General features: G+C 49.0%; 1 protein-coding gene across 6 annotated transcripts; it reads right to left on the reverse strand.

The window, feature by feature from the left end:
- Positions 1-54: 54 nt before the first annotated feature.
- Positions 55-25190, reverse strand: aatkb (apoptosis-associated tyrosine kinase b). Of its 6 annotated transcripts, XM_057019311.1 has the most exons (14): positions 24690-25190; positions 15927-16060; positions 13195-13336; positions 10007-10086; positions 9495-9613; positions 8766-8853; positions 8317-8450; positions 7965-8049; positions 7690-7811; positions 7345-7494; positions 3790-7264; positions 3563-3680; positions 2953-3159; positions 55-2822 (listed from the first exon to the last, which is right to left on the reverse strand). In XM_057019311.1, exons 1-14 carry the CDS (start codon positions 24766-24768, stop codon positions 2794-2796), a joined length of 4962 nt encoding a protein of 1653 aa, XP_056875291.1. In that variant the 5' UTR covers positions 24769-25190; the 3' UTR covers positions 55-2793. The 6 variants fall into 6 exon arrangements, with proteins under 6 accessions (XP_056875291.1, XP_056881877.1, XP_056882722.1 ...); XM_057025897.1 differs by lacking the exons at positions 15927-16060; positions 24690-25190 and adding an exon at positions 14428-14645; XM_057026742.1 differs by lacking the exons at positions 15927-16060; positions 24690-25190 and adding an exon at positions 14375-14645.
- Between the last annotated feature and the right edge of the window lie 1894 nt (positions 25191-27084).

Raw genomic sequence — 27084 nt, forward strand, 5'->3', positions numbered from 1 at the left:
AACTTGTCTCTTTCATGTCCTTCCATTTTCAAAAAACTCGAGCGGACACCGTCGTCTTGTGTAAAACAGATTTATTTGTCAAGAAGATACAGAAGATAATGACGTGAGCAGGTCAGTGGGAGCACATGTTGCTGACAGTATCTAAACATACCTCCTTTTTTTTGTTGTTTTTGCTTTTTTTTTGTTATTTTTTTTTTGTCAGACCAGGCCAAAGCTGCTGCTCTCTGAATGGCAACACAACATTTCTAAACTTCCGTCCTTCAATAAAAGAACACCAAGACTGCAGAGATACAAAAATATTAGGGGCTGCTGTCGAGATGGTTCAACGCTAACCTGGTACGGAACGTTACAGCCTCAAAGGGCAAACAAACACTTAGAAGACACAACGAGTTGTTTCAAGGGTTCAGAATTTTAAAACAGCCACCAAAGCATCCGTTTCTAATTCCCTTCCTCTCAGTTACACACAGAGAAATCAGAAACATTGATCGGGTTATTAGCCACCACCTTCCAAGCAGCCAAAGAGACGAATAGAATAACACTGAACTGACAGGTTCACCTCGAGTTTCCAGATTTCCCTCCAGGTTTTAAGTGGCGTAAAATCTACCTGTTGCTGATCCGGCGTGGTTCTTTGCTGTAAATGGAGATGTTTCAAAGAAAAACGTGCGGTTAAATCCCTGCTCAGTGGAAAGATAAAGTCAACCTTCGGACTTCTATACGTATAAAACATATCTGTAGACAAAAATATTATTTTATTGTATAACTATTTCCTGTCATACTGTTGGGTGATATATTGCAGGGATGTTTATCCGAGTCCTCCAGGGCCAACCGGGTTTTGTGACCTACCGGCTAAACCACTCTTTCACCGCCTGAGAGGACAGAAAACACGGCTGGATTGCAGCCCTCGAGGATCGGGTTCTGACGGGTTCTGATTTAGTGCCTTCCAGACCTGGGAAATATGCATTTCTGCGATGTGAGCGGGGCTAAACAAGTCCCTGAACTCTGATACACAGACAGTAACTACAGTGCGCACAGTTCACAGTTGCTCTTCTTTAAATTGGCCTGCTTGGTGTTAGCAAGCAACAGCCAGGTTGAAGTGGAACCTCCAGTGGGCAACTTCGACCTGATGGAGGTGCCTGCTGTGGGTCAGTGGTGCAGGTTTTACACCAGAAAATGAGAATTTGAACCAATTAAAGATGTTGAGAAACGAATTCAAAGAAAAGGGGAAAAGATCGCTGAATCAAACCAGCAGGGCGGTGAAATGTTTCGAAGAGTGATGTAGTTAAAAAGTTGGTTTTCATGTTTACTTACTGCTAGCTGTAGTTGTTAAGCTAATGTTAGTATGGCTACTTGTGAATCACAACTGAGAGCATCATCATCATCATCATCATCATCATCATCATCATCATCATCATCATCATCATCATCATCATCATCATCTCCAGACTGGTGTTAAGTACATCGCGTGATTCAGAGCTACTTGGATGCAACCACAGGGTGGTGGCACAGAGAGAGGTGCTTCTAAAAGTCAAGGAAAGGTCCTCAAACACTCAGACACTCTTCTGTTTTTAATCATGCTCATGTGTTCCTGGCAGTGTTAAAACTGCCCATAATTCCATGCATAATTCCTCTGATTGTCTTGTTTTCATTGATACTTGTGGATCTTCTCCAGAACCTGATTTCAGACTGTCCTTGACTTACAGAAGCTCCCAGAAGCATCAGAGTCAAAGCAGCACTCTAGACAAATTAGCTTAAAGGCAGTCAAAAAGAGAAATAAATGAAGAAACAATGTAGTTATGAATGGTTTCTGCTGAGAAATCTGAATATTTGTAGTTGTTGATCTGTGTTGACGTTGCACATTTCCCCCCTCTGACGATTAACAGAAGTGTATCACTTATTACAAATAACAAAAAAGAACCTAATACCACAATGCTAATGTACCCCTTTGTCCTTTGTGGATGTAAACAAAAACCTGGAACTCACATTTAAACAAACACGAACCTGCCTTCAAAAGCAGAAAACATCCCTTTTCTTCCTTTACTGCTAAAAAACGGTTGCAGTTTGGTGCATTGTTCTATTTCGTGTCATCTCTGGTTGCCATAGCGGCCGCGGGGGACCTGGTTTTACAACACAAACAGTCTGTCGGTGACGGAGGTGTTCGGCAAGTCTCGAAATGTGGCACTGGTATCAAAGAGCTGGGCCAAAAATGTAGCTGTCCAAGTTTGACTAATGAACTTCAAACTAATCTGTCCCATTAAATTGTCTTTGTGTCCTTAGTGTCCCCGAAAGAGCCCCAAATGATCCATCTAGTCCTGCCGATGTTTTAAGGATTTAAATGAGACCTAAAGTCTGTGCAGCTATGAAGTGATGTTGAGAAAGCTCAAACGTTGGTGAAGTTGGCCCAGCAGATGTTACAGGAGTTCATATTTCAGTGTGTTGGTGCGTTCCTGTACGCTGCTCATCGGAGACGAAGGGGAAGGAGGTGGTGTCAAATGTCTCCAAATTTCTCTGATTCCATTTGTCTCTTTAATCTGAAAAATATGCAGAATCCTCCCCTTCGTTCACATCTTCACGTCATAAATACAGAATATATTCTTGTAAATGATATATTAACTCTACTCTTCAGTGTTCTAAACAGCTTAGATCAGGTTTCCGAGACCACTGACTTTTCAAAAGTGTCCAACAGGCGGTACGAGGCACAGTCTGGACTTCTCTAAAACCCGACTATAAAATAGAAGTCTGAAGTCATGCTAGCAGGCCGGGGTCAGTGTCGAGCGCAGTACGAATCCGCAGCTTTTACTCTTTGTCTCCGTCCTCGCTGCTTCCTGCAAAAGACAGAATGAAGGAGACATTGGATTTAGCAGCCCTTTGTCCTCCTTGACCAACCTTCTGAATTGCTCATTCATTACCAAATGTGACCCGTAACCCTGTAAAGGAGCTTTTTGGGAGACCCACCTCCTACAGAGTCCATATCGGAGTCGGAGATGTGAGTGATGGAGAAGCGGGACACGCTGGAGGGAGAGACGGTGAAGCGGGAGAAGTGGGCGGCTGGTTTGGGGTCTGGAGTTTTGGGGACGGAGCGGGGCGGCGGTGAGTCAGACAGCTCGGAGGACGTCGCCAGCGGATGCAGCGGGAAATCGTCTTCCCACTCGTATCCTACACCTGAGAGGAGCAAAAAACCCAAACAGAACCGATATTTAGTCACCGAACAATCAGACATTCTCCGCAGTCCTGCAGACGGCACCATATTGTCCTCTAGGACTTCTCTGTATTTCACAGCATTTATTGGGCCTTTTCACAGGTCACCAAGAACCAAACTGTCCAGTGAGACCAAAAAGTTCCGTTTTGGACCCAGCAGGTCAAACAAACCCCCATTCTCTCACTCGTCTCTACACTTTTTATCACCCTTTAGTCTTCAGGGTCTTGAGGCTTTTTTTTCAAATGTACTCTCCAATTTAAGAGGAATCTCTTTCCCCTACTACAAATTATACTTGAATATATTGAACCACATTGACCTGGACCATGGATCAGATCGTTAATTCAAGGACAGGTTTTAAAAACGTACTTTCTTCGGAGACGTTTCCATCCGAGGAATCGTCTGAAGCATTCACTTGGGATTTGCCCCTCTCATCCTCCACTCCTGCGGGAAAGCCGTGCTCGGCCAGCTCCTTCGTCGGGCTTTCCTGGAGACAGTAAAGTCTTCTCAGTTAAATGTGCAGGTGACTGTGGAACGTGCATCAGAGCGTACGACATGATGCTAACGCTATAGTCTGGTCTTCTGGCGTTGCTCACCTGGTCGAACAGATAGACGGTGACGTCGTCAAAAAAGGAGACTGTCTTCTTCTGGCGTTCAAGCTGTTCTTCTTGGTTCTCGGTCGGAATCGGAGCCTTCAGGAGGCTGCGCAGTTTGTGGGCCTCGCTGTCGTCGCTCACCACAATGGGCACTGGATGGCTCTCTTCGTCGCTCTCCTCCCCCCCGCTCTGTTCCCGCATGCTGTACGTTCGCAGCTCCTCGTCTGATTCGTCGCTGTCATCTGTGTCCCCGTCCTCCTCGTCTGCGTCTTCTCCATCTGCTGGAGACGATCGGCCCTCTGCTGAAGGGAGCAGGGCAGCGGCGGGGAGTGGAGGGGGGGGAGAGGAGGAAGAAAACCGCCTGGTGGTCGCCGAGTGCTGCAAGGCCACCTCATCTTTTGGTAAACTGTGTGCTAATTCATAAGATATCCTTGATGGGCTGTGTTTAACCGCTGGCTGCTCTGCGGCTTCTGATCCTTCAGCCGGGTTTTTCCTCTCACCGGTATCCTCTTCCTCCTCTAACTTGACCTGGGGCATAAGACCTCCATTTAGAGCTCCAAGGGCTTCTTCCATGGCCCCCACCACTTCTGCTGCCCAGTCTCCAAGGGATGAGTTCTCCTCCTGGGATGACCATTCATCCAGTGTGCTCTCTGCCGTTGATGCAATTTCAGAAGGTTCCAGAGGCCCCGGTACCTCATACCGGTCACACTCTGTTGACACATGTGCTTCCATCTCTGGTTTGAATGAGCTTGTGTCATCAGTTAAAATGCATTTCATTTCATCTCTTAGGTCTTTGATAGGAGCACTGTTGTCATGGTCATTCTCAATATGCTCATCTGTCGTTTCTTCTTCCATTTCTGTGATATGCTCATCGCTTCCTCTCTCGGGTAGTTCTTCTCCTTCATCTCTGGAGAGTCTCTCATTCTCATAGTCTGAAAAGTATGCTGAATCCCTGTATGGAGTCTTGTCGCTCAGTGGTTGAAGGACGTCATCACCTGTTTGTAAAGCCAAACCTTCAGCATTGGACGATGTAGCCATAGTGGCCTCGACCTTGTTCTCCTCTAGCACCTGGTCCTCCTCCAGGGCTGTATCAATGGTGGGTTTGCCCACAGTTTGTTCCCGCAGTTCATGAGGCTCTTTGGGTACAAATTCGGGGCTTTCATTGTTCTCTGTGTCATACCCACTGTCCATAGCTTTAGGCGAGTTGGAAGGGTGCGAGGACACCGGGCTAAAGCCTTCACATGACCCCCCTGCGGATGGCAGATCCATGGAATCCATAGAACCGGGAGTTTCCGCCTGCTTCTGCAGTGATTTAAAGGCAGGTGAACTGATTAGCTCACTGGACTCAACAAAGATGCCCGAGGCAATGTCAGTGATATCGTCGGTGATCTCATCCTCCTCATCGTCGTCATCATCACTGCAGTCAAGGATGTCAGCCAGGCTCACAATCGAGCTCCCTGGGTCAAATCCGCTGTCGCCATTGTGACTCAGCTCTGACGGCGGATCTGTGAGGGTCACCATCACATCTGCGTTGTCAGCAGGAGGTGGAACGGATTTAGTCATTGTTAAGGTCACCTCTTTTGTTCTAGGCTCTGTCGGTTTTTGTTTCGTTGGATTTTCTTTTACCAAATCCCCCCTTTTCTCATCAAGGAGCGTGTCATCAAATGTAAGATAGACGTAATGATCCATACTGTCGTCAGTCTTCAGCGGAGCAGTTTTGGCCACAACTGGACCACCTGGAGCCGGTGAAAGATTGATCACCTCCTCGTTGGTTGGGATGTCGATGACCGTATCGCTGAGGTAACTGCCGTGATTATAGCTGTGACTATAGCTGTTGTTTCTGATCAGCATGCCCGTAAGGGGGTCAACGAAGTGCGTGTGGCAACACTCCCCAGAGGCCGGCACCTGAGTCTCACTGTCATGGCACAGGTAGATGTAGGCATTGCAGTGGTCTGAGTTCACCAACGAGTGGCGATTGCTCAGATTGAGGCAGGCACTGTTATCTTTGGCCTGATGAGACTCCAGATAGTTTACGGGTTTGGGAAGAGGGTGGAAGGTCAGGCTATGCTCTTCTGGCCAGGAGTCTTCAATATCGGTACTTGGCATTGTGTAGTGGAAGTCTACATAAGCATCCTGTCTACAGCTGTGGCTCGCACGTCTGTGGTGGCCTCCATTAATATGGCTGTGTTTTGAGGGCCAAGTGTTACAGGTGTGCCTCTCGACAAAAATGTCCTCTTCTTCCTCTGAATCGCTGTCTCTGTTGCTGATGAAGAGTGCCCCCTCTGTTTTCATGTTAATACTGACTGACTGGCTGTTGTGCCTTGTGTGGCTGGGCATAGTCTTCCTCAGGGAGCCCATCATGTCATAGTAACCCCCTGTCATGTTCTTGCCGATAATGGAGCTCGGACCTGTGTCCAGGTACACGTCCCTGTATGCCTGTTGTGGTTGACTGGTAAAAGAGGGTGAGATCCCTAAAGGATTCTCCAACTCACCCAAGGCCTGACGCAGGCTCCTGGATCCCCAGCTTTCCTGATGACGCTCAGTGGTTATATCGCCTCTGAGAAAATAGGGGTCTATTCCCAAAGGTGGCGAGTGCTCATAGTAGTAACCCCCATCTCTGTCCTTGTACGACACATAGTGACTAGACTCCCAGGGTCTTATGGGGCTGCTGTCTGACACTTGCCCTAAAAGGGGTTCCATTGTGAGGGAGATAGAAGGACTTGAGTCATTTGAGTCAAAAACATCTTTGTGGAAGTCTGCTGACCAGTACGGACCCATGTTCTTAGACTGTGAAGGACAGGCCAGACACTCACCAGAGTCTGCGCTACCTGTCAGAAAGCTTCCACTGCTGCCCTGATAGTCGGGGCTAAAGGAACACATGGTGTACTCTGGGTCAATGTTGCAGTCTACGGGCTCTTCAAGGCGGATGTAGTATTCACTGCTTAACGACGGGCTATGGGCACTGAGGACAGGAAGTATGTCCGGAGCGTGTAAATGTTTTGATTGGTAGTAAGGTGGAGAAAGTCCATGGCTATGGCTCTCCATGGGACAGCCACCGACGATTCCTCCAGGTGGGTAAAACACTTCCTGACAATGGTGACTGGATGAGTCTGGAGCTTTATATGACTGGCCTGCCTTGGCTTGTTCCCACTTGTACTCAAAGTTTAGGCCATGGCTGGTTTCGGTGACTGTGAGAATATCATCCCCAGACTCGGAGTGGTAGCCATCACCTGCTGAAAACTGCTCAAGCAGAGGGAAAGAGGAGGAGTTTGGTGGTGGGTGGGCTTGCGACATGGCAGAGGTGTCACAGAGGCTGTTGAATCCAGTATTGGGACAAAGTGAGTTCCAACGCCTTTCAAAGTCCTCTTCAGCCTCACTGGCCCCCTTGGCACACAGATAGCTAAGCAGCAAGTGGACCTCCTCTGCATTGGGTCTCTGATCAGGCTGGAGCCAGCAGAACTGCATCACCTCATACCTACAAATCAATGAAAAGTTGTCTACATGATGACACTGAACACTTTGTTCTGGTAATATAGATGTTTCTGCAAGGCTCACCAACGCTCGGCCAGGGGCACCTTGAGCAGAGGTTTAGGCAGACGTAACTGCTGCTCCCTCACAGTGTAGGTCAGTACTTGTCTGTCTGAGTAGTGTCTGTAGGGCTGGTTGCCCAGCTCAAACAGCTCCCAGATAGTCACACCCAGAGACCTGCAGAACACAATGGACAAGCTCACCACTGGGAATTATCTTGGCACATCTGTACCCTTTCTGTTAAACTCATCCAAGACAAATCTGGACACAAGCAGTCAACATCTATCTGCTTTTGTATTTTGCAACTGACTGAATATTAAGAATGACTTTTAAGGCGGGGTGTGTTTTGGTTATATTTGTGTGTCTTCTCACCACATGTTGCTCTGTTGAGTCTGGTCAGCCACCAGCAGGTTTCCATGCACCTCATCCACCAGCTCAGGAGCAATCCATCGTATGGGCACATACTTCTGATCTGATGTCACGTAGTAATCGTCCTGTCAGGAGAGACAAGGGCTGTTAGACTAACTGGAGACTGCATCGTTTTAGAGGAATCACATTTGTTTTTTTCTGGCCCAAGTCCTCAAAATGGAATGGGTTCTTGGGAATGACAATCTGCAACATCGGCGTGCATGTTTTATACAACAGACCTTGTACTTGACGCGGGAAAGCCCATAATCTCCAATCTTCACTGAGACGTTAGCAGACAACAAGCAGTTTCTCAATGCCAGGTCACTGTGGAGAAAGGAGGGTAGAGAGAGTTTAATGATGTTGCGCTCCTTATTATTCATAGTAATAAGCACACGTGAAAGTAGGTGTGAAAAGGGCTGCAGATGGAGGATCAGCGCCTGCAACAAAATCACTGATGCTGGAGTCTGTAGGGAACACTCGAGCAGCACCAGGATATTGTTTCAGGAAGTGACCAACAAAAGGAGAGGGTGGGTTTTACAGACACACTTAAGAAGCTAGTACGACTGCCTGACAGCTGGAATATTTGTCTACCTGTGTGTGAAGTTGTGTTTATGCAGGTGCAAGAGTCCCGAGGCGATGTCGCAGGCCATCTGCTGGAGAACCAAAGGCTCCGGCGTCATGTTGTCTGCAGCCCGGCAGCTTTGGAGGTACCCCTTCACATCCCCCTGACAAAATCAAAAAAAATTACAACCCCTGACCACTGGGGGCACTGCTCAGTGACTCTGACTCATTGTAAATAACAGATTAACTAAATAACGGCACTATTTCCAACCCAATTGTAATGCAGAAATGGCTATTTACAAATGAACATCACTCATCATCTGACCTAGAATGTTTCAGACACTAATTAATCAATTCTAACCCTAACCCTAACACAAAATATCGATCTCATGTTTTTTAGAAACAAAAAACTAGAGGCGTCTGTTACAAATTCATCGACTTGGGACATGAGGGATCACTTATATATGTTGGACACTCACCAGGGGACAAAATTCCATCACCAGTAGGTACGGGGTGACCTCGGTGCACTGGGACAAACACTGTAGCAGAGCATGATGCTGCAGCATCCTGGAGGGCAGAACACAGACAATTATAGGGAAAAGAGCTATGACATCACATCATACAGCCCAAATTAAATTGGTTTGGTTTGAAAGTGGAGTTCTGAAGCCATTTACGGAGTGGCCAAATCCACTGACTCCAGTGCAATGGCAAAAAGAAAACTGTAGCCTTTGTGTGTCTTAATAATACTGTGATCTGCTGAACTCATCGGTAATCTTAGTTCACGCATGTTGAGGTTAGAGGATGACGGGATTGTTGCACTCTCCATGGTCCTGATCCTGAAAATCTGCCCTCATTCCAGAGACACAGCTGGTGGGTGATTCAGGTTTAGGAAATTTTGGGTTAAAGACTCTTCAGCGTTCCTCTTCCTATCAGAGTGTAAAGCACGGCTGTTTCTGAACAAAGGCCCTTCAGGTTTAATGTTTTACTTTCCACCATTTAATCTTGCTAAACTTAGTTGTAACACAGCAAAGTTTGTATTTAACTGCACTGGGGGGAAATGAATTCCATTCCATCTTCATTATAGGAGTGTGTCATATGGAAATTTCTCCTTCACACAGACTTCACACAGGAACCTATTTTCAGCTTTTCTGAGAGATTTCTAGGAGCCCAGCGTCATCATCTGTTATTATTATTATTACGTAACGCACCGGTAGGGCTGCGCTTCCTCCAGGAAGTGCATCTGCTCCTGCACGCTGGCGCTGGACTTGAGCTCCTTCACCACCACCTGAGTGGTGCTCAGGCCCGTGTTCACCTCCCCCAGCAGCACCTGAAACAGGCCACAGACCAATAACAGACAGGGTGAACCACTGAAACGTTAGCTGAGGGTGACTGACAGACAGACAGACAGACAGACAGACAGACAGACAGACAGACAGACAGACAGACAGACAGACAGACGTGGACAAGCAGCAGAAATCATGCAGGGGGGAAAAAAATCACTAGATGAGAGGGTGGATGTTTATTCAGGTGTGAACAGTACGAGAGAAGAAAGAGACAAAACACGAAGGGGAGTGAATGGAAACGTGTTATCTGGTTGTAGCGACGCGTGAAAAATGCGGTTCTATTTTCTGCAGCCTGGAATCTGTCCAGAATCCCGCTGGGTTAAACGGCCGTTACAGCAAAGACTGAGAGCTGGTCGTTACCAGCCACCAGGACCTACCTTCCCAAACCAGCCATTCCCGATCTCTTTCAGGTAGAGAAGGCTGTGGCGGCTCAGGTCTGTGGACTTCAGGAGTTGGACTGGACGAGGGGAAAGAAAAAAAGAGGAGTTCTCAGCCATCAAACACGTGAGGATGGAACAAACCCACCCGGTTGCTATGCATTACATCACCGACAGCTAATCACGTTCTGCTGGGTCACATCAACCTCTCGAGCGGTGCGAGCGTGTTTGACAAATCTACTATTGTTAACATGAGAAAATGTTTGAGAAAATTAGTCGAAATAACGGTGGAAAAATATTCAATACTGCACGAAATTTGGATCAAATGACTTCTGTGGAAGTCAGTCACTAAAGTCACCCCACCTAAACAAGGCTTTTATAATGATAATTTTTTAAAAAAGAATTCAATTTAATAAATGACGGAAAGGTTTTTGATGATTACTGAATGATAAATTACAGGCTAGAATTCACATAAAAACCCATTCAAAAATGATTTACCCGCTAAATCGAGTTGTTGGTGACTAAAAATCGGCTTTTCCACGCAAATACAATAAAATCTAACAACGTGAACAGAATGAACAGTACGTACGGAACGCACCTCGTCCGCATTGTTAAGTGGCCTCAGAGTCCATCTGTCCTGTCGTAAACTCATTCATCTCAACACCTCCGTGTTTGAGAGTGAAAAAATTAAAAAATAAACCCCAATAACCCCAGTCCCCCCCCCCCCCCCTTCTGACAGCGTCCAGTCCTCCCGATGCAGCGGCGTCAGCTTCCCCCGATGACCTGAATCCTTCCTGTCAGAGCTCAGCCAAACAAACCCCCTCTACACCCCCTCCACTCTCTCTCACCCCTCACTATCCATCCCTTTCTTTTTCCCTCCGACACTCACAGTGACATTTAGATTCTGGGGTGTAGACGGACAGACGGGTCTTTGTGCTACTGTCCTCCCCCTTCATACGGCGACACAGTCCAGTCCCTGTGTGGAGGCCATATTGGACACCTCTGTCCCGTTCTACAGTCTGGTCATTCCTTACACCCACCCACAACCCCCCCAGGATAAAGTAGAATAGCCACCATTGTCTGGCTGTCCAGAGCAGCATGGCACCAGTTAGGACCAGTTAGTGCTCACACTGGGGTCATTATGCCCCTGCTTCATGACAAATGAACGGACCGAGACGCGGCGAGTGCTAAACGGCGGGTTCCACCTACGACAGCATGTTAACCTCCGATATTCAGAACGCTGGCGGGATAACGAGGGGACAATGGTGCATTCTGCGAGAAATAAACTCATTTTTCTCTCTGGTTTTTACATTCTTGAAATAAGCACCGAGATGTAATTTGGTGGGAAAAGCGCCGGTACTGAGATTACTGTCTGATGATATACAGCCGGAGTCAAATCTTTTGATTTAGGAGAGTTTGAAAGCTTTAAGAAGATTTGTTCCCCTTTAACTCATCCCTCTGACGTCCGGAGGGGTTTTTTCCTGTGATGTTTTCATCCAAAAAGACTTTTGGGATAGTTCATAGTTAGATATGTCACTGGTGGAGGAAGTTCTCAGGGTTTTTTGAGGATTTCTCATTTACAATCTATAAATTTGAATATTTAACTCAGACACCAGTCGTGAGAGATTCCAAACGCAGCGATTACCCATCAGGAGTGAGCGCTCCGCAGCAGCTCCGTGGACCAGGAGCCCCTCTTGCTTGAGTGTGCACGGAAACCTTTCAGAGCGAAATCTAGCCAGCATCCCTTTAAGCTGACTGGATTTCTCATCGTGTCCTCCAGGCAGCTTTGACCGTTCGCCACTTTCAAGTTTGATTCCCGTTCTTGTATCCCAGATGTTGCGCCGCACAAGATGGGAAACCGTTTTTCGGCTTTCCGAGCACGTGAGTTTCTGAAACCTGGACTTGCTTCTGCTCAGTTCGGCCGTTTCCCTGCGTACGAGCGCGATGCCTCATTAATCTCAGCGCCAGAGCAGCTGCTAGGGACCCTTGGGGCCCCACCTCCCCAAGAGCTCCGAAGGCCCCAGTGGCATGAGAGAGGAGACGGGATGACGCCTTTATTTCGGTTCCCTCTGTGTTGCTGTTGTTTCAGTATCTTTAGCTTTAACTTCGGCCGTTCCTTCTGTCCAGCGTCCCAACATATTATCATTTTAGTTTGGTTTCATCATGTTATTTTGGGGGGTGGGGGAGGAACGTTAGCATGTTATTGTGATTGCACATACCGTAATTAATCCCTAACATGTGCTTTCCTGGTGGTGACCTCAGCCTGGGCCTTAACACCGTAGATGTCTGATGATGTCAGTGGGCGAGGCAGTCCTGAAGGTAATAAATCCATCTGACCTCTGTCACCACGGCACAGACATGTGGTTTCACTTATTCACAGCCGTTGCTGAACGGCAGCGAGGAAAAGTTCTGGTTTTAGGATGTAATTTTCTGCGTCTCCTGGTAAACGACGGGTCTTTAAAGAGGTCTCGTGACGTGACATGAGTTTTGAGTTCGGGCTGAAGTTTGAGGCACAAGACATTGATTCTCATCATAGTCCAGTGCTGTAAGGATCAGGGAGCACCAGCCCATTAACTCACAACTGGAACCATTGTCACATGGACGCAGAACCAGTGAAAGAGGAATATTGTCACTGGGGTTTTTGCTCCGGCATGTCTGAAATTCCAGCAGGCAGCAGTGTAGGCTGGCTCTCTGGACACCGTTACGCAACGGGCAGATGTTTGCAGGACCGAGCAGAAGTTAAAGAGTTCATTCTGGTCAGACTTGCAGCAAGGGATTGTGGGATAGGTGGAGGCCGATGTTGAGGCCAGCATGAGGGCGTTGTTTGCTCCAGAGACAAACTTTGTGTCTAACTCCAGGAACGCAGCTCTTCTCGCCCAGGGAGCACCGTCACACCCTCTTAACGTACCCGGCAGATCCGTTTCCGATCAACAAGTCGCAAAAAACAAGTTAATTGACGTGACTTTTCATCATTTGGTTGTTAGCTAGCAGGCAAATTAGCGTAGATGCTCAAATATCCCCAACAGGACGAGGAGGGTGGATGCTTGGACGCCGTTTCTCCTCCTGTGGTCACGCATCATGAACTGCGGTGGTGTTGGGCGACGTAAATCGGCGTAAATAAATAAAGAAGTGTTTGGTTGAGATGTTTCATCTGAATCAGATGTGAGTTCTCGAGGCGAAAGACTGACCTGATCGAGACGGCTGCTTCGCCACTGGCAGAGACACCTCTGTGAGCGGCAGGATGTAGACGTCCGGGCTGTTCTGGGAGGCCGGCGAGGCCAAGGTGGACATGTCTGCGTGGTCCTCGTCCCTGTCCACATTCTTGAACTTCTGCAAGAGTCATGGAAAATCGGAGCTCAACAACATCTCCTACAACTGTCCGCCAGGCGTAGCAAATTTGAGAAAGTGTCAGTGGAAAAAAGAGACTTTTTGGCTCCACCCTCGAAGTTCTAATGAGCGGAGCTGAGTCAAGGAGTCCTGGAGATTCTCCGAGCTGTTTGTAAACAGCGTAAACAATGTCAGGGTGATTTATTCTGAGATTATTTCTAGCAAGATTACGTGTTTCTCAATCCTTCAGTTGCCAATTAAGCCTGCAGGAAGAGATGATGACGAAAACAAAACACCGTTATGCTGACTGACAGGACGCCAGCAGCTTTTAGGCTTCACTATCCAAACTATCGCAACCGGGATTATGTGGTCCTCACAGGTTTGGTTTGTTCTCTCAGGGATTAAAAGAGGTGAGATTCAGTTCCTGGAAACTTAACTTTTTTTTTTTTTTTTTTTAGGATTTTTTCTGATCTGTTTTGGGTTTAGAAATGATGAAGATGAAAGCGAAGATGAGGAGGGTTGGGGGGGGGGGGGGTTGGCTGTCTCCTCAGACCGGATGTCAGAATGAAAGTCCCTGAGTTGGGAGCTGCAGACAGCAGGGACCAAAAGCTGGAAAAATGTGACCTGCTGCAGCCCTCTGCAACACACACACACACACACACACACACACACACACACACACACACACCACACACACACACACACGCGCGCACGCCCCACCAAGTCTCACTTCATCCTGTCCCACAAGAATGCAAGAATACACAAAACCCTCCCTCAGCCCTCAAATCTAAACCTTCACACGGCCTCGCTCACCCTCAACATGTGGTTTCACTCTTCACATCATGCTGTCACACACACTCAAACACACCGAAACGTCCGGGACTTTTGTTCCCCTCCGTCCTGCAGTAAAAAATGAGGCCAGCACATCGAACCGCTTCAAATATGCTCCTCGCGCTTTCCCCAAAACGTGGAGCAGAAGCAGCGAAATCTCAAATCTCCACGAGTTAATCTTTAAATTAAGACATGAACGGCCCAACTCACAGATGCTGAGGTGAGCAGCAGAAGGTCCGCGGCCGGGCGGCCAGTCGGCTTACCTGTCCTCCACAGGTGACAGCAGCTGTGGACGCAGCTCAAATAGACAAGCGGTCAAAAGTGGGTCACTTGTACACGACAGCGGAAAGGGGGGGCAGGTTGCAGCAGAGTCTGCAGACTCCAGAGAGGAAGAGACCGCTGAATGTCCCCGGGATCGACTGGGGATGGAGGGATGCGGGGAGGGAAGACATGAAGAGCGACAGGAAGAAGGCGGAGCGCCGGCTCTCCCAGTTCAGATGAGACTGAAGCTGCTGTTCGCTCGTGTGGGGAGAGAAGAGAAACCGAACACCCCTCAAAAATGTGAGAAGAGGAGGAGTGGGAGTGTCAGGGGTGGGGGGGGTTCACATAGTATACACGTGACATCACTCCTTCACTTCCCCTCTCTCTCTCTCTCTCTCTATCTCCCCCAAAAGTCAAAGAACATCTGCAGGCCTGTCTCCTTTCCCAGTAAAACCAGTACACACATCTGTCAGCTACTGTCAAGTCCGACCACTTGGATTCGTTGAACCAACAGGATCGATTTGAAAGCTCGTTCGAGGTTTAAGATTGAAAACGATCAATGGTTCAGGTGCACGTGCGCAGCTGCAGCGTGAAGAAATACACGTAGCTTTAAAGTGGTGGCGCGAGACGCTTTCTCCGCTCCCCTCCTCTTTTTTTAAACATTCCCTCTCCCGGATCAGCGAGCAGCTGCCTCTGGTTCCAGATGAGGCCCCGAGGCCGGATGTCCAGCGGACCCACGGGGACGTCCTTCCTCACGCCCTAACACACCCCGACGGGTCCGAGCTGGGTGGTCCGACCCACCGAAGACACAAACCAGATTAGGTCCTCTCCAAATCTGATAGAGCCCCAGAATTCCACCACGTCAGCGCTGAGACGTTGAACCAAACCTTTGTTCTCTGACAGTTTGGAGATGTTAAAAGTTGCCCTGGAACTTGTTGGAAAGATTTTAATTTGGTGAAGATGAAATGTGACGGTTCTGTTTATTGTTATTGGAGGGTTTTTTCGGGTTTCAAGGCTTCGTCTTGAAATGTTTTCCCATTGTTGCACAGATGGTAGTCCATTACATATGTCCTGCATGACCCAGCAGAACCACTTCAGACACAAGCTGATTCTCCAGCACGTACCCCAAACGATCCCCTGTGTTGAGTTCAGGCTTCCTAGTTTGGTTCTGGCTACCCACAGTCTGGACGGGACCTTTCCCCGGATAGAAAAACACCACCGTCCCTGATCTCTGTCCCATTTTGTGACGCGAGTGACCCATTTCAGCAGAGTGCTTAGAAACAGGGTTCTAAATCAGTGACACTGAAAGGCTGCAGGCCTGCTGTCGTGCCATAATCACAGCCTGTCCAGCCTGTGCCTGCGTGTCCTTCTCTTCTAATAAAGTGAACAACAAAAGGGAACAACTGATGTTTTGTTCAATCTGTGCTTAGAAGCACGGTCCAAAAGGAACCTCTAATCCTTTAACACATCGTCTGTGCATGTGTGTGTGTGTGCAGCCCACCTTGAAGCCGATCTTGCCCTTCTTGCAGCAAAGGCAGGCCAGCATGAGGAAGACGAAGGTGAAGAGGCCCGTGAAGGAGACTGCCACCACAGCCAGGGAGGCCGGCCAGGACATCTCGCTCAGCGGAGCGCCATCTGCAGGTCACACGTAGAATAGCAGCTTTAAACCCACCAACTGCATCGACAGCCCAGATTTTACTTATTTATGCAGAGAGAGCAGCAACACGTGCTGTTTCCCTTCACCTGGCAACAGCAGAAGCCCTATTTCAGGTTTAACGAACACATTTATTTTAAAAAAAAAGAAACAATAAAGGAAATCATTCCTTCATTACCTGGAAGATGAGATACATTAATGCGTGTTTAACACATATTTGCATTGCATATTTTTGCATATATCTGCCTGCCCTCCACTGATCCCCTGCACCTCCCGCCCTCCTCAAACACTCCATGCCCTTATCCTTCAAAACTGTTGAGTATAAAAGATTTTAAAAGCATCTAAAACACCAAATCCTTTTGCGTTGACATTAAGAGAAACCCGGTACAAACCTAGTAGTATTAACACAGCAGTCCTTTTTAGGGGGTCTCATTCTGCCGTGACTTCCACACTGCAGCGGTTGCCACGGAAACAGATTGGACGGACAGCGATGCAGGCAGGGTTGCCTTCCGCGCTGTAAATCTTGTGTGTTGCTCCCTGCCAAAGCGCTGGCACCCAGACGCACGTATACATAATAAACGGAGCCCGGGAGTCATTTCTGCTGCCAATTTGTGCTGATCCTCTGAAAGCTTGTGCTCTGGGCGAGGCCTCTTAGCGTAATTGGACAAGTGCTTTTGTTCAGGAGGCCTTGCTGGCACATGGAAGGAAGAGATTTTTTATTTTTTTTAAAAAACATATTCACACAGGTTCAACGGTTAAAGCGAGGCTGTGCTTGCCGTGCTCCATCAGCCAACAACCCATCAGTGCTTTGAGGTGTTCTTCCAGGCGATCCACTTTATTTGTGGAGTAATTACAGAAAAGATCCTGGTTTGTTTTGAATTCCCAGGCTGAGTGAATTCTCCCTCCCTCAGAAGCACATGTGGGGGGTTGTGACGGGAAACGCAGCTCGCCATTAATATTTGACGACCGCACTCGGATCCTCGTGCTTATAAATGAAAACAGTGTTTAAGTAGAGCCGGGCCGGTTACATAACCCGGGACAAAATTACTTGAAAGCCGCAAACATCCGACTGTGGATCAGATACAAGGACAAGCAGAGCTCAGGAATATCAGAGGGAAGAATTGTTTCCGGAGATTGAAGAGCTACAGCTCTTCCTACTGGGAGAGAACCCGCTTGTGGTTCATCCAAGGTGGGATCTGAACTGGGAATGAGACTTCTATTGGAGCTTGTTACTGGGACATGCGGAGTCCAGTGTCTCCAAAACCATTTCACCCATTAGGAATTACATGCAGACCCTTGTAGCAACGTAAGAGTTTTATATGGGGAGGGGTCAACGTTAACGTCCTATCGACAGCAACTGAAATAGTATTTAAAACATTGGTTTCAAGACACAGCGCTGTTTTTTAATGGAGCATGTGTAAATACCAAGTCAACAGTTGTCCCTGAGATAGACACCCTAAACATAAGCTTGTTGTTGTCTTCTAAGCTAGCTGTGTAAAATCAATGTCATCGACGGCGTATCTTAATGAAACAAGATTCTCCCTCTCGTTATCGGTAATCAGCCGACTCAAAGAGACAAATGTTACCTGTCAAAGGTCATTAAGTCTAATCACATGTCCCTCCTAAGCACTTTGTTAAATCTATTAACGATTTTTAAAAAGCTCCCGTGAAAGGGTGGACAGAATTTCTGAACTCTGCCTCCGCTTGATGCTAGCATCTTGAGTAGCGTACGGCTCTCTCAGCTCAGAGGCGGTAGCCATTTTTAGCACGGGAACAGAGCTGAAGCTAACGGCTGAAAGATTAATACAGCAGCAAGCTGGAGAAGAGAGGAGAATAAAGGATCTGGGAAAGAAGAAGAGATGGAAGAGCTGTGTACTCAGCAGCATCTCCCCCAGGAGAACTGTCTAAACCAAAGGCAGACGCAACAGAAAGACGAGTGGAACACACTCCTTCGCTGCAGCATGCGAGTGGACGGTCGCTGAGATTTACAAATCTGGGAGCATATTCATCCTCCAAAAGCCCTCATTATAAGTTATTAATGACCCTGTAGGTTAAATAAAAGCCCCCCCCCCCAACTCCAAAAAAGTCCAACATGCACTTATTTACTGAGCCTCTTTGTCGGACTCTATGCTGTTGTGTGATACATGAGGGTGAAATCCAGGCCTGAAGCTCAGAACCACAACATGAGATGTTGAACATATTCTGAGCGTTATGGACGGAGGTGCAGCTGTGTCCTGAGACGCTGGGAGTTGTTTTGTTGGTGCTGACAGTCTGTGAGACACCAAAGAGATAAACGGCCTGGCTGTTGCTACGGTAGCTTAACCAGGAAGTGGTTGGTAAAAAAAAACCATTAAACCAGTGTGTGTGTGTGCGTGTGTGTGTGTGTGTGTGTGTGTGTGTGTGTGTGTGTGTGTGGTGTGTGTGTGTGTGTGTGCATTAACTGCTGATAATATAATTTCAGAAGTGATTAAGAGTCGGTGTGTGAGTGTGTGACTGTTAAGCCTGCTCCCTTCTCATAAGCTGACCCTCCAATATCTGCCTGCCTGCCTGCCTGTCTGTCTGTCTGTCTGCGTGTCTGCCTGCGTGTCTGTCTGTCTGTCTGTCTGTCTGTCTGTCTGTCTGTCTGTCTGTCTGTCTGTCTGCCTGCCTGCCTGCGTGTCTGTCTGTCTGTCTGTCTGTCTGTCTTTCTGTCTGTCTGCCTGCCTGCCTGCCTGCGTGTCTGCCTGCCTGCCTGCCTACCTGTCTGCCTGTCTGTCTGTCTGCGTGTCTGTCTGTCTGCCTGCCTGCGTGTCTGTCTGTCTGTCTATCTGCCTGCCTGCCTGTCTGTCTGTCTGCGTGTCTGTCTGCCTGCCTGCCTGCGTGTCTGTCTGTCTGTCTATCTGCCTCCCTGCCTGTCTGTCTGCCTGTCTGCCTGCCTGCCTGCGTGTCTGTCTGTCTGTCTGACCGTCAGAGCAGGGATAAAAATTCATCTTCATCACTTACAGCCGACACGGACAAAAAATGCTGGCGATGGTAAGAAAAGGTGGTTCATCAACACAACTGCTGACAACACACATCTGACCAGAGAGAGAGAGAGAGAGAGAGAGAGAGAGAGAGAGAGAGAGACAGACAGACAGACAGGACAGACAGACAGACAGACAGACAGACAGACAGACAGACAGACAGACAGCAAGGACCATGGGATGGAGAGAACAGGGGGCAGATGGGTGATTCAGCCCATATGGGTCCAACACATATGAACAGCGCCAAGCTGATGATCTGGTTATGCGGGCATCTGTTGTGGTCCTGTTCACACAAACACACACACACACACACACACACACACACACACACACACACACACACACGCACATGCATGTTTTGTTCGTCATCAGAGATCTGAAAGTAAACATCACCAAACGTCGGTGAACAGCTGCTTCTGACTCAAGAACAGGCTGCATATAAGTGGTTTCCATGGTAACTGCATACTGTAAATCCTTTCAGACCGACTCAAATACTAATATTCAAAGGCTGGACCAATAACAACATCCCCTGGTACCTCTGAGGAACCCGTCCTGGGGACAGAAGGAGCAGCTGCTGCCAGTGTTCCTGTGGGTCACGGGAATATTCAAAGATTAGAAGCCATAAAACAGACACGAGCGTCCAAACCCTTAAATATTTCATCGCACTCTAGTCCAAGTGGCCCCGTCTAATTTCAAGGGAAATCCTTTCTTCCAGGTCGTTGTGGTGGGAAACCAAAATACCTACTTTGCATTAATATTGTCAACGGTTCTAGCAGCTGATGTTGTCATCAGTGTTGCTGAACCCACTCTGGCTCTATTAAAGCAAAGATCCACTATCAGTTCTAACAGTTATTCAGGGCCCCCAATGGAGAAAATGGAGTAAAAATGTGGCTGCCAAAAATGCCATTGTTGAGTAGAATCCCCACGGAATCAGCAGCTGCTGGATATTTGCTCACTGCTGGCATTTAGGAGGATCCATGTGATCTGTTAAAGGTCAGCGAGGGCGCCAGCGGTGCGGCGACATCCCTCCCACTGACCTTCCACCGCAACAAGCTCGGGCTGTTGCTCCTCCGTCCCGGTTCTCTGCGCTTCCTTTGCCATTTCGTCCGCCGCTGCCCTCGAGGATGTTGGTATTTTCTGAACCCCCCCCCCCCCCCCCCCCCCCCTTCCACCCCCCTGCACGCAGACACACGGGAGTTTCTGTTATCTGAGGATCGCGTCTGTCAGAGACGAGCAGGCTCTGAGGAGATCACGGTGAACAATAATCACATATTTGGCATTCTTGATAACCACCGCGATGTAATAATGGACGTTTCGAAGGGAAATATCAGGTGGATTTTTCTGGCAAAGACAGTGTTGAAAGGTTGGGGAGGATTATCTGTTACATGTCCGAATAAAAGGAAGCGTGGATCGATTCTGGCTCCCTGAGCAGTGGATCTTGTGAGACAAGGTTTATGTAAAGGCACGTGTGAGGACACGCTGGAATCAGTCAGGAACAGGAACCCACGGAGCGAAGAGCGCGAACGTTTCTCCATGTTTGCTGCTTTCGTGGATGGATGATCTCGGCGGGGTCAACGGAGCGCACGACCGCTGCGCAGCTCCGTCTTTATCTCAAGCCAGGCCCCACTTCACCTTAACGGATATCCGTCATCCCCTCTCTCCGGTCATCCCCGCGAGTCCGTGTGGACGTCTCCAGATCGGAAGAGGAAGGCCGCTGGAGCAGAATGAAGCTCTTCATCCTGCCCTCTGCGCCCGCAGGCGCTCAGATGTGACACGAAATCACAGATGCTGCGCGGGACCCGTTACGTAACGCACACGGCCGCGCCCGGACGCGCCTCATCAGTGTCCGCCAGGGTAAAACGCACGTATCGAAACATAAAGCAGCTTATAAGATAGGTTGCGTAACATTTATGATCCAACAACAACATTAAATGGACTGACGGATAGTGTGAACTACGCTGTTCTTAAAGTTATTAAGTGTGTGTGTGTGTGTGTGTGTGCGTGTGTGTGTGTGTGTGTGTGGACGCTCTTAATGAGAGAGGGTGATCGTGTGTGTGTGTGTGGTGTGTGTGTGTGTGTGGACGCTCTTAATGAGAGAGGGTGATCGCGTGTGTGTCGTTATCGTGCGTAATCACAGGAAGCGGACCCTCTCTGAAGCGCACCACCTGCTGTGCTGCTCACAGTTGCCATGGAGACACTTTTAGTGTTTCGGATCGCCTCGGTTCTGGATGTGGACCTTCGCGTGAACCCGCTTCACGACTGGAACGTCACAGATGCGAGGGGCACTGAGAAGAAAAGGGCAGCCAGATTTGGCGCCACTGTACGTGGTGAGGATATCAAAGAAGAATCCATATGTAATGAAGGATAAAGATGCAGTTTTATTATTTATTGCGGATTCTTTGGACTCCTGTTTACACTCATCTGCAGGTTCGTGCACACGGTTCTGCAGGGCCTCCAAAAAGGTTCCGGTGAGTATAAAGAAAAGCAGCTGTGTCCGGTGCTCCTCGTGAGCTTGTGGGCTGTTTAATTAAAACCAAATAAAAATAATATTTTTTTACAGTAAAAACGAGACCCAGCTGTGGGCAGACGACGCTGATCCAGGACAAGAGGAAGAGAAATGGCCAAAAGTAGAAAATAGAGCAACTCTTGTCTTATGTGGGTTGTCCAACCCACATGCACCTCTCGCTCTCTTTTTCACACGCGCGCACGCACAGCTGCAGCCGCTTCACGTGCAGCTCCGTCATTCTCACGTGCGGACAGAGCCCAACACTCACTTCTCAAATACAGAGCGATCCTGTACCCCTGTACCGACAGCCCCCTTCGGTTTGGTGAGAGCGGTTTCCATGGAGACAGTGCGAGGAGTCCGGATTCACGCCGGCGTCGCTCGTGCCTGATTGGATCTCGACACTTGGAGGACTCAAAGACTAAAAATACACCCCCTTGATTGACTGGACTAATGTGCTAATTAGGGCTTGTTGAATGTTCCGAGATCCTCCTGACGTGTTGGTCGGCGCCTCATCATATTTACACAGATTTATGACATTTTTGGGCTTAAAGATGCTAATTTAAATCACACAGTGAGTTGAATCAAACTCCTTCGGGGAGCGGACCGACCTTCTCTGCTTCCTCTGTGGAGGCTCCAGCCGAGCAGGATGAGCACGTTATTGGAGCGAGGCTGCGGCTCATGTTACCTGCTTTTAGGTCCGCTTTTAGTCCCGTACATGTGGAGCCAAGCCTGGGAAGTGGTCGGATTTATGGAAGAAAAAGCAAGGTGTGGAGCCGTTCACTAGCTTGTAGAGAACAAGATACCACCGCCGCTTCAGGAGTCGAAGCCAACCACATAATTTCTCAGCCAGGCCAGCGCAGCCAAAGGAGGAAACTCCGTGAATCACAGGCTTAACAGCCTGCTGTGATACAGCTGGGACTGGAGCGCTCTCGATGGCAGTTTATAGGGAATATGGGACAGGGAGATTAAAAAAAGGCAAAAAGAAAACAGAAACAAGGACAGCAGAAGCTGTAGATCTGGGCTGTGTTTACACGACTCTGGGAAAAAAAGGCTTTGGCCCAACCAAGAAGCCTCCAAGATTAAAACTAATTACAAAAACACTATTGATCGAATGAGCAAATACTCCCCAGTCAGTCAGTGCGGGAGCGTGTTGACCGGTGTCCTTGAGTTGAGCAATCACCACCGTCCACACGGTCTGGAGATGGTGAGTGGGCGCCGCGCTGAGGACTATCGCTCCAGAACCGATCGATGTGTCATTAAAGGTCTGACTCAGATCAAGATTAACCAGGGGCCTCACTTATTTCCTCGCCAGACTCCTGATCGAGTCCCAGTGCGGACAAAAACATGAACAGTCTGGTCAAAGCCCTGCAGAGGTACCCTTGGGCAAGGCACCCAACCCACGATTGCTCACATAGGGCCCGGCGATGAGCTGGCGACCCGTCCAGAGGCGGACCCGGCCTTCGCCCAAAAGGGAAAAAGTGGTTAAGAAGGCGACTGATGCTGCTCTTCTGCATCCGACCCATCAGCTCCAGAAAGGCTGTGCGAGGAGCCACAGTCAGAAGCCATTAAGAAAAGGAGCCGCTCTGCTGCCGCCTCGCTAAAACCTTTCATTACAGGAACGACGGCAGCACCGAGGAGCTTTCTACAGAGCCGGAAAGTAAAAAACAACAAAAAAGACCCCTGCAGAGTGAAGAAGAAACCGAAGGCGGTGGGATACTCGCCATTGTTCTTTCCTCATTTCAGCTCAGCGGGAGCGGCGAGGAGCTTCCAGTCGATCCTCGCTGCCCTCGTCTCAGTCACATCTTAGTTGATGCTGACCTTTGAGAGTGATGCATCACATCTTCCCAGTGTGAAACTCCACACTTATCCTGTCCAGAAGCTCCTCCCCCCTCAGTCTACCTGTAGTTCAGACTGAACCTTCTAGTTAGTCTAAATTGCTGATAAGGAGCCCAGTAAAGGGCCTCATTACCAGTTAAATCAGCCCCCCAAACTGCTAACTTCAAGCCCCGCCCACACCGGACAGCGGCGTCGCACCGACAACCATCTGTTGTGACAGGGGACAGGGGAAGATCTTATGAAGAGCGCCTGATTTTTTCCCGATTTGGAAACATTAAAAAATGTAATCCGGTTGGGTTTTATCGGTTGGGTTTTAAATATTGATGGCAAATATTGATGAGTGTGGAGCAGGTCACTATCTTTGATTTCACAGTCAAACTGAGCTTCAGAAACCGGCGTGGAATAAATGATTCATGACTTTTTTATCTGGCCCATTTCATTCTTGCATTGATTTATGTCAGCAGCAAAAAAAAAATAAAACCCACCACAATATGTTGGTTTAAAGGGTGTGTGAACACCAAAACAAGCTAACAAGCTTGTATTCACATCAAGACTATACAAGATGAGAGGAGACAGGGTGGGGGTGGGGGGGGGGGGGCAGGAGGGAAGTCTGAGGAGAGGTAATCAGGTAATCTTGGTCGGAAGGCTCACCATCCTCACATTAGTGTTTGTGAACGCCGACAAGAAGACTCTCTAAAATGGGCCCCGTAGGAGTAAATCCATTTTCACTTTAGGAAAAGAGAAGAAGAAAAAAAAGAAAGAAAGAAAGAAAGAAAAGCCTGCTGCGCCTTTGGGTTGCCATAGCAACCACCTGACCGACAAGCTTGTGCTGCATAAGGGTGCTAATGATCTGAGAACATGTTGTGTTGCTGGCTCGGATAAAGTCCCCGTGATTTGAAAAAGGCAATCAGGCAAACGGCCCCGCTCATCACCTCCCATAATCCTGTGCGGCGCTAATTGGATAGCTACACCCTCCAGTTCCAATTAGAGCAGGACTCTTCCCCCACCCCCACGGTTCGCTTTCACCTCTCACCTTTATCCAGACTACCCCTTTAAACCCCCCAAAAGGCGCTTTGTGATCACAGAATTGCTCCGTTTCGTCTAAAATCTCAATACACACACGTCAGCAGCGAAAGATCGGGCCTGCATCACTTCTACGGAATATGCAATTTACAGAATTGCGCTGACGTTAAACAGACATCACATGGACCCAAAGATGTGCGGAACCGAATAAAGCTGCGGTTTGCAGCGGAATTTTCGCCTCACCTGAGTTGAAATGCGAGTTGAGGGCGAAGCCGGAGCTGATCGCGGGCGAAGTCATCGTCAGCAGCACCAGCGCCAGCATCTTCACGGTCAGAACCGACGGGAACGAGCGCAGGATCGGAAGGACGGCGCGGCTAAACCACGATCTCTGCCCGCGGCTTCATCTCTCGACGCGTCCGAGGTGATGTCCGCCAGCGCGCCCCTCCATCCCTCCTTCGCCCGGGGACGATCCAGAGGAGACGCGCTCCTCCTCCTCCTCCTCCTCCGGCTGGAGCCAGCAGCGGGGCCGCAGGAACGACGAGCCGGTCCTGGAGGTGCACTTCGGATTCAAGTTGATCCGGAATCGAATTCCTCCCGTCAAGCGACACCTTGACGCAGCAGCATCACGTGAGAAGCGGAGCAGCAGAATATCTTCAGGGATCCGAAACGAGCGTCACTGGTGATGGGAACGAGCGGTGTCGGAGGAGCGGAGCTGTCCGAGGTGCTGACTGTCACAGCGCCATCTTTAATGCGCACAAATAGAATTTATGGAGCGGAGTTTTTTTTTTCACGCGCTGTCTCCGGGCGGGGTGGGGGTGGGGGTGGTGGGGTGGTGAGATAACAGCCTACCCTGCTACCCTGCTGCCTGAACATGAGATGTACAGCAACAGCGTGGAAAGATCTGGACGGAAAGGGGTTTATTTTTACAGCAATATTTGTCGTTGAACACATATTTCTGTGGGACTCTCTCTCTGTAGGTGTGTGTGTGTCTGTAGGTGTGTGTGTGTGTGTGTGTTCCCTCTTCAGCTTCACCTTCCTCACATTTTTCAGAGCGGTTCTACCAACGAGCACGCTGTGACGTAACGCCCTGTTCTCTAATCCGACTGTTCATACATGTCAGATCACACCCCCCCCACTTCCCCCCACGCAACCGTCTTCATCCCCCCCCGCTCCCCCTCGCTCCTACTCTCCTGCGACGCGGGGATTCGACTTCTTTGCGCGGTCCCCATACGCGTTGGCGCTCGCCCACTCAGCAGAACCGCTGGTCGTGCAGCTCATCATCTGTAGATGATGGTGGGTTGGATCTCACACCAGGACCAGCTCCTCTGTGGTCCTCTCTGAACACAACATGAGCAAAAGTGAAGGCAGCTCAGTCAGTTTGTATGAACCCCAAACCGAACACCATTTTCCCTCTCCATTTCAGCTCCATCAACACATCAGTATTTACATCTGGGCTTCAGCGTTGCAGCTGACAGCAGATCCATACGATACGGCGTTAAAATTTGCGTCTCTGCAGCCAGAAAAATCCTGGTGGACCTAGCGTCCATATGTTTTAGAGTGAGTCAGGATGATAGTGGAGACTGAAACGATCCAAAGTCTATTATAGATGGACTTAATGACGTTTGTCTGGGCTGGATTATCAGCATTTCTATCCTAAATGGAACCGGTGGCCATGATGAGGGAGGACGTCATAATGTCGCCCGTTTGGAGTCAGTTTTCTTTGGGAGAGGAGGAAGATCTCAGGTTAAATTCCATTCTTGCTTCCTCCGACAGGTTTTAGTCCTTGTACATCTCCCTCCTCTTCCTCTTCCCCCTCCTCCGCCTCTTCCTCTTTGTTGTTTCACAACCTCATCATGTCCCATTCCACTCTCGACATCACGCTCCACGGCCCCGGTTTCCCTGGAAACTGCACGGAAAGGGCTGAGATGGATTTCTGGGTGCGCGGCGGCGGAACAAGCGGATCGTGAGGTCGGCTGCAGTTCACCGTCGCGCTTTCACGTCTTCGTGGGGATGATTGTGCTCGTGCGCTGCGCCGCGCACGTCTCATGACGTGGAGCGTTTGACACAGGTGGAGTTCAACCAGCAGCCACGGGGGAGGTCCTCGAGTTGATCAGCGGGTTTCAGGTCTCTTTGGTTACTCTCTGACATCAGCATGGGGCTCTAACTAAACTGCCCCCCCCTCCTCCCCCCACCAGTGGGACCACCAGTGTCCAACTCTAAACCAGCAGCAATGCTAAGGCAGCTTCTGTTATTAAAAGAGTCCCTGGACAGACAGATGTGGAGGGTGGAGAGAAGTTCTGCTGCTGCGTCTGGTTGGGTTTTGTTACCTGGGGGGGGGGGGTGTCTGTGGAGGATAGATAAAGGGGGGGGGGGAGCTGCAGGACATCTGCCATCCTCACAGTTGTGAAACGGAGGGGTTGGGGGGGCTAATCATTTGCTGAATAGCATTAGCAAAACCCGATTTGCTTGTTTTCCGTCCCACGGCGAGTTAAAGCCAACAAAAGGAATGAAACAGCGAACACCACCCAGCAGAGGGATTATGGTAAACATTCCTCTGTTGAACCTTTTGCAAACATGTGCTGGATAATTGAGCACATCTTCGCCTTCCGGGAAGCCGCTAGATTTCATTCAGGTCTGC

This window comes from Takifugu flavidus, chromosome 1, assembly GCF_003711565.1.
Source record: "Takifugu flavidus isolate HTHZ2018 chromosome 1, ASM371156v2, whole genome shotgun sequence".
NCBI lineage: Eukaryota > Metazoa > Chordata > Actinopteri > Tetraodontiformes > Tetraodontidae > Takifugu > Takifugu flavidus.

Bases quoted from the DNA above. Each gene is read 5' to 3' on its own strand.
- aatkb (XM_057019311.1), bottom strand. From the start codon at position 24,768: ATGCTGGCGCTGGTGCTGCTGACGATGACTTCGCCCGCGATCAGCTCC. The intron at 8,451-8,765 runs GTGAGTGTCCAA...TGATTTTGTCAG, and splicing joins TGATGGAATTTTGTCCCCTG to GGGGATGTGAAGGGGTACCT. The intron at 3,160-3,562 runs GTACGTTTTTAA...TGCTCCTCTCAG, and splicing joins TGGAAACGTCTCCGAAGAAA to GTGTAGGATACGAGTGGGAA.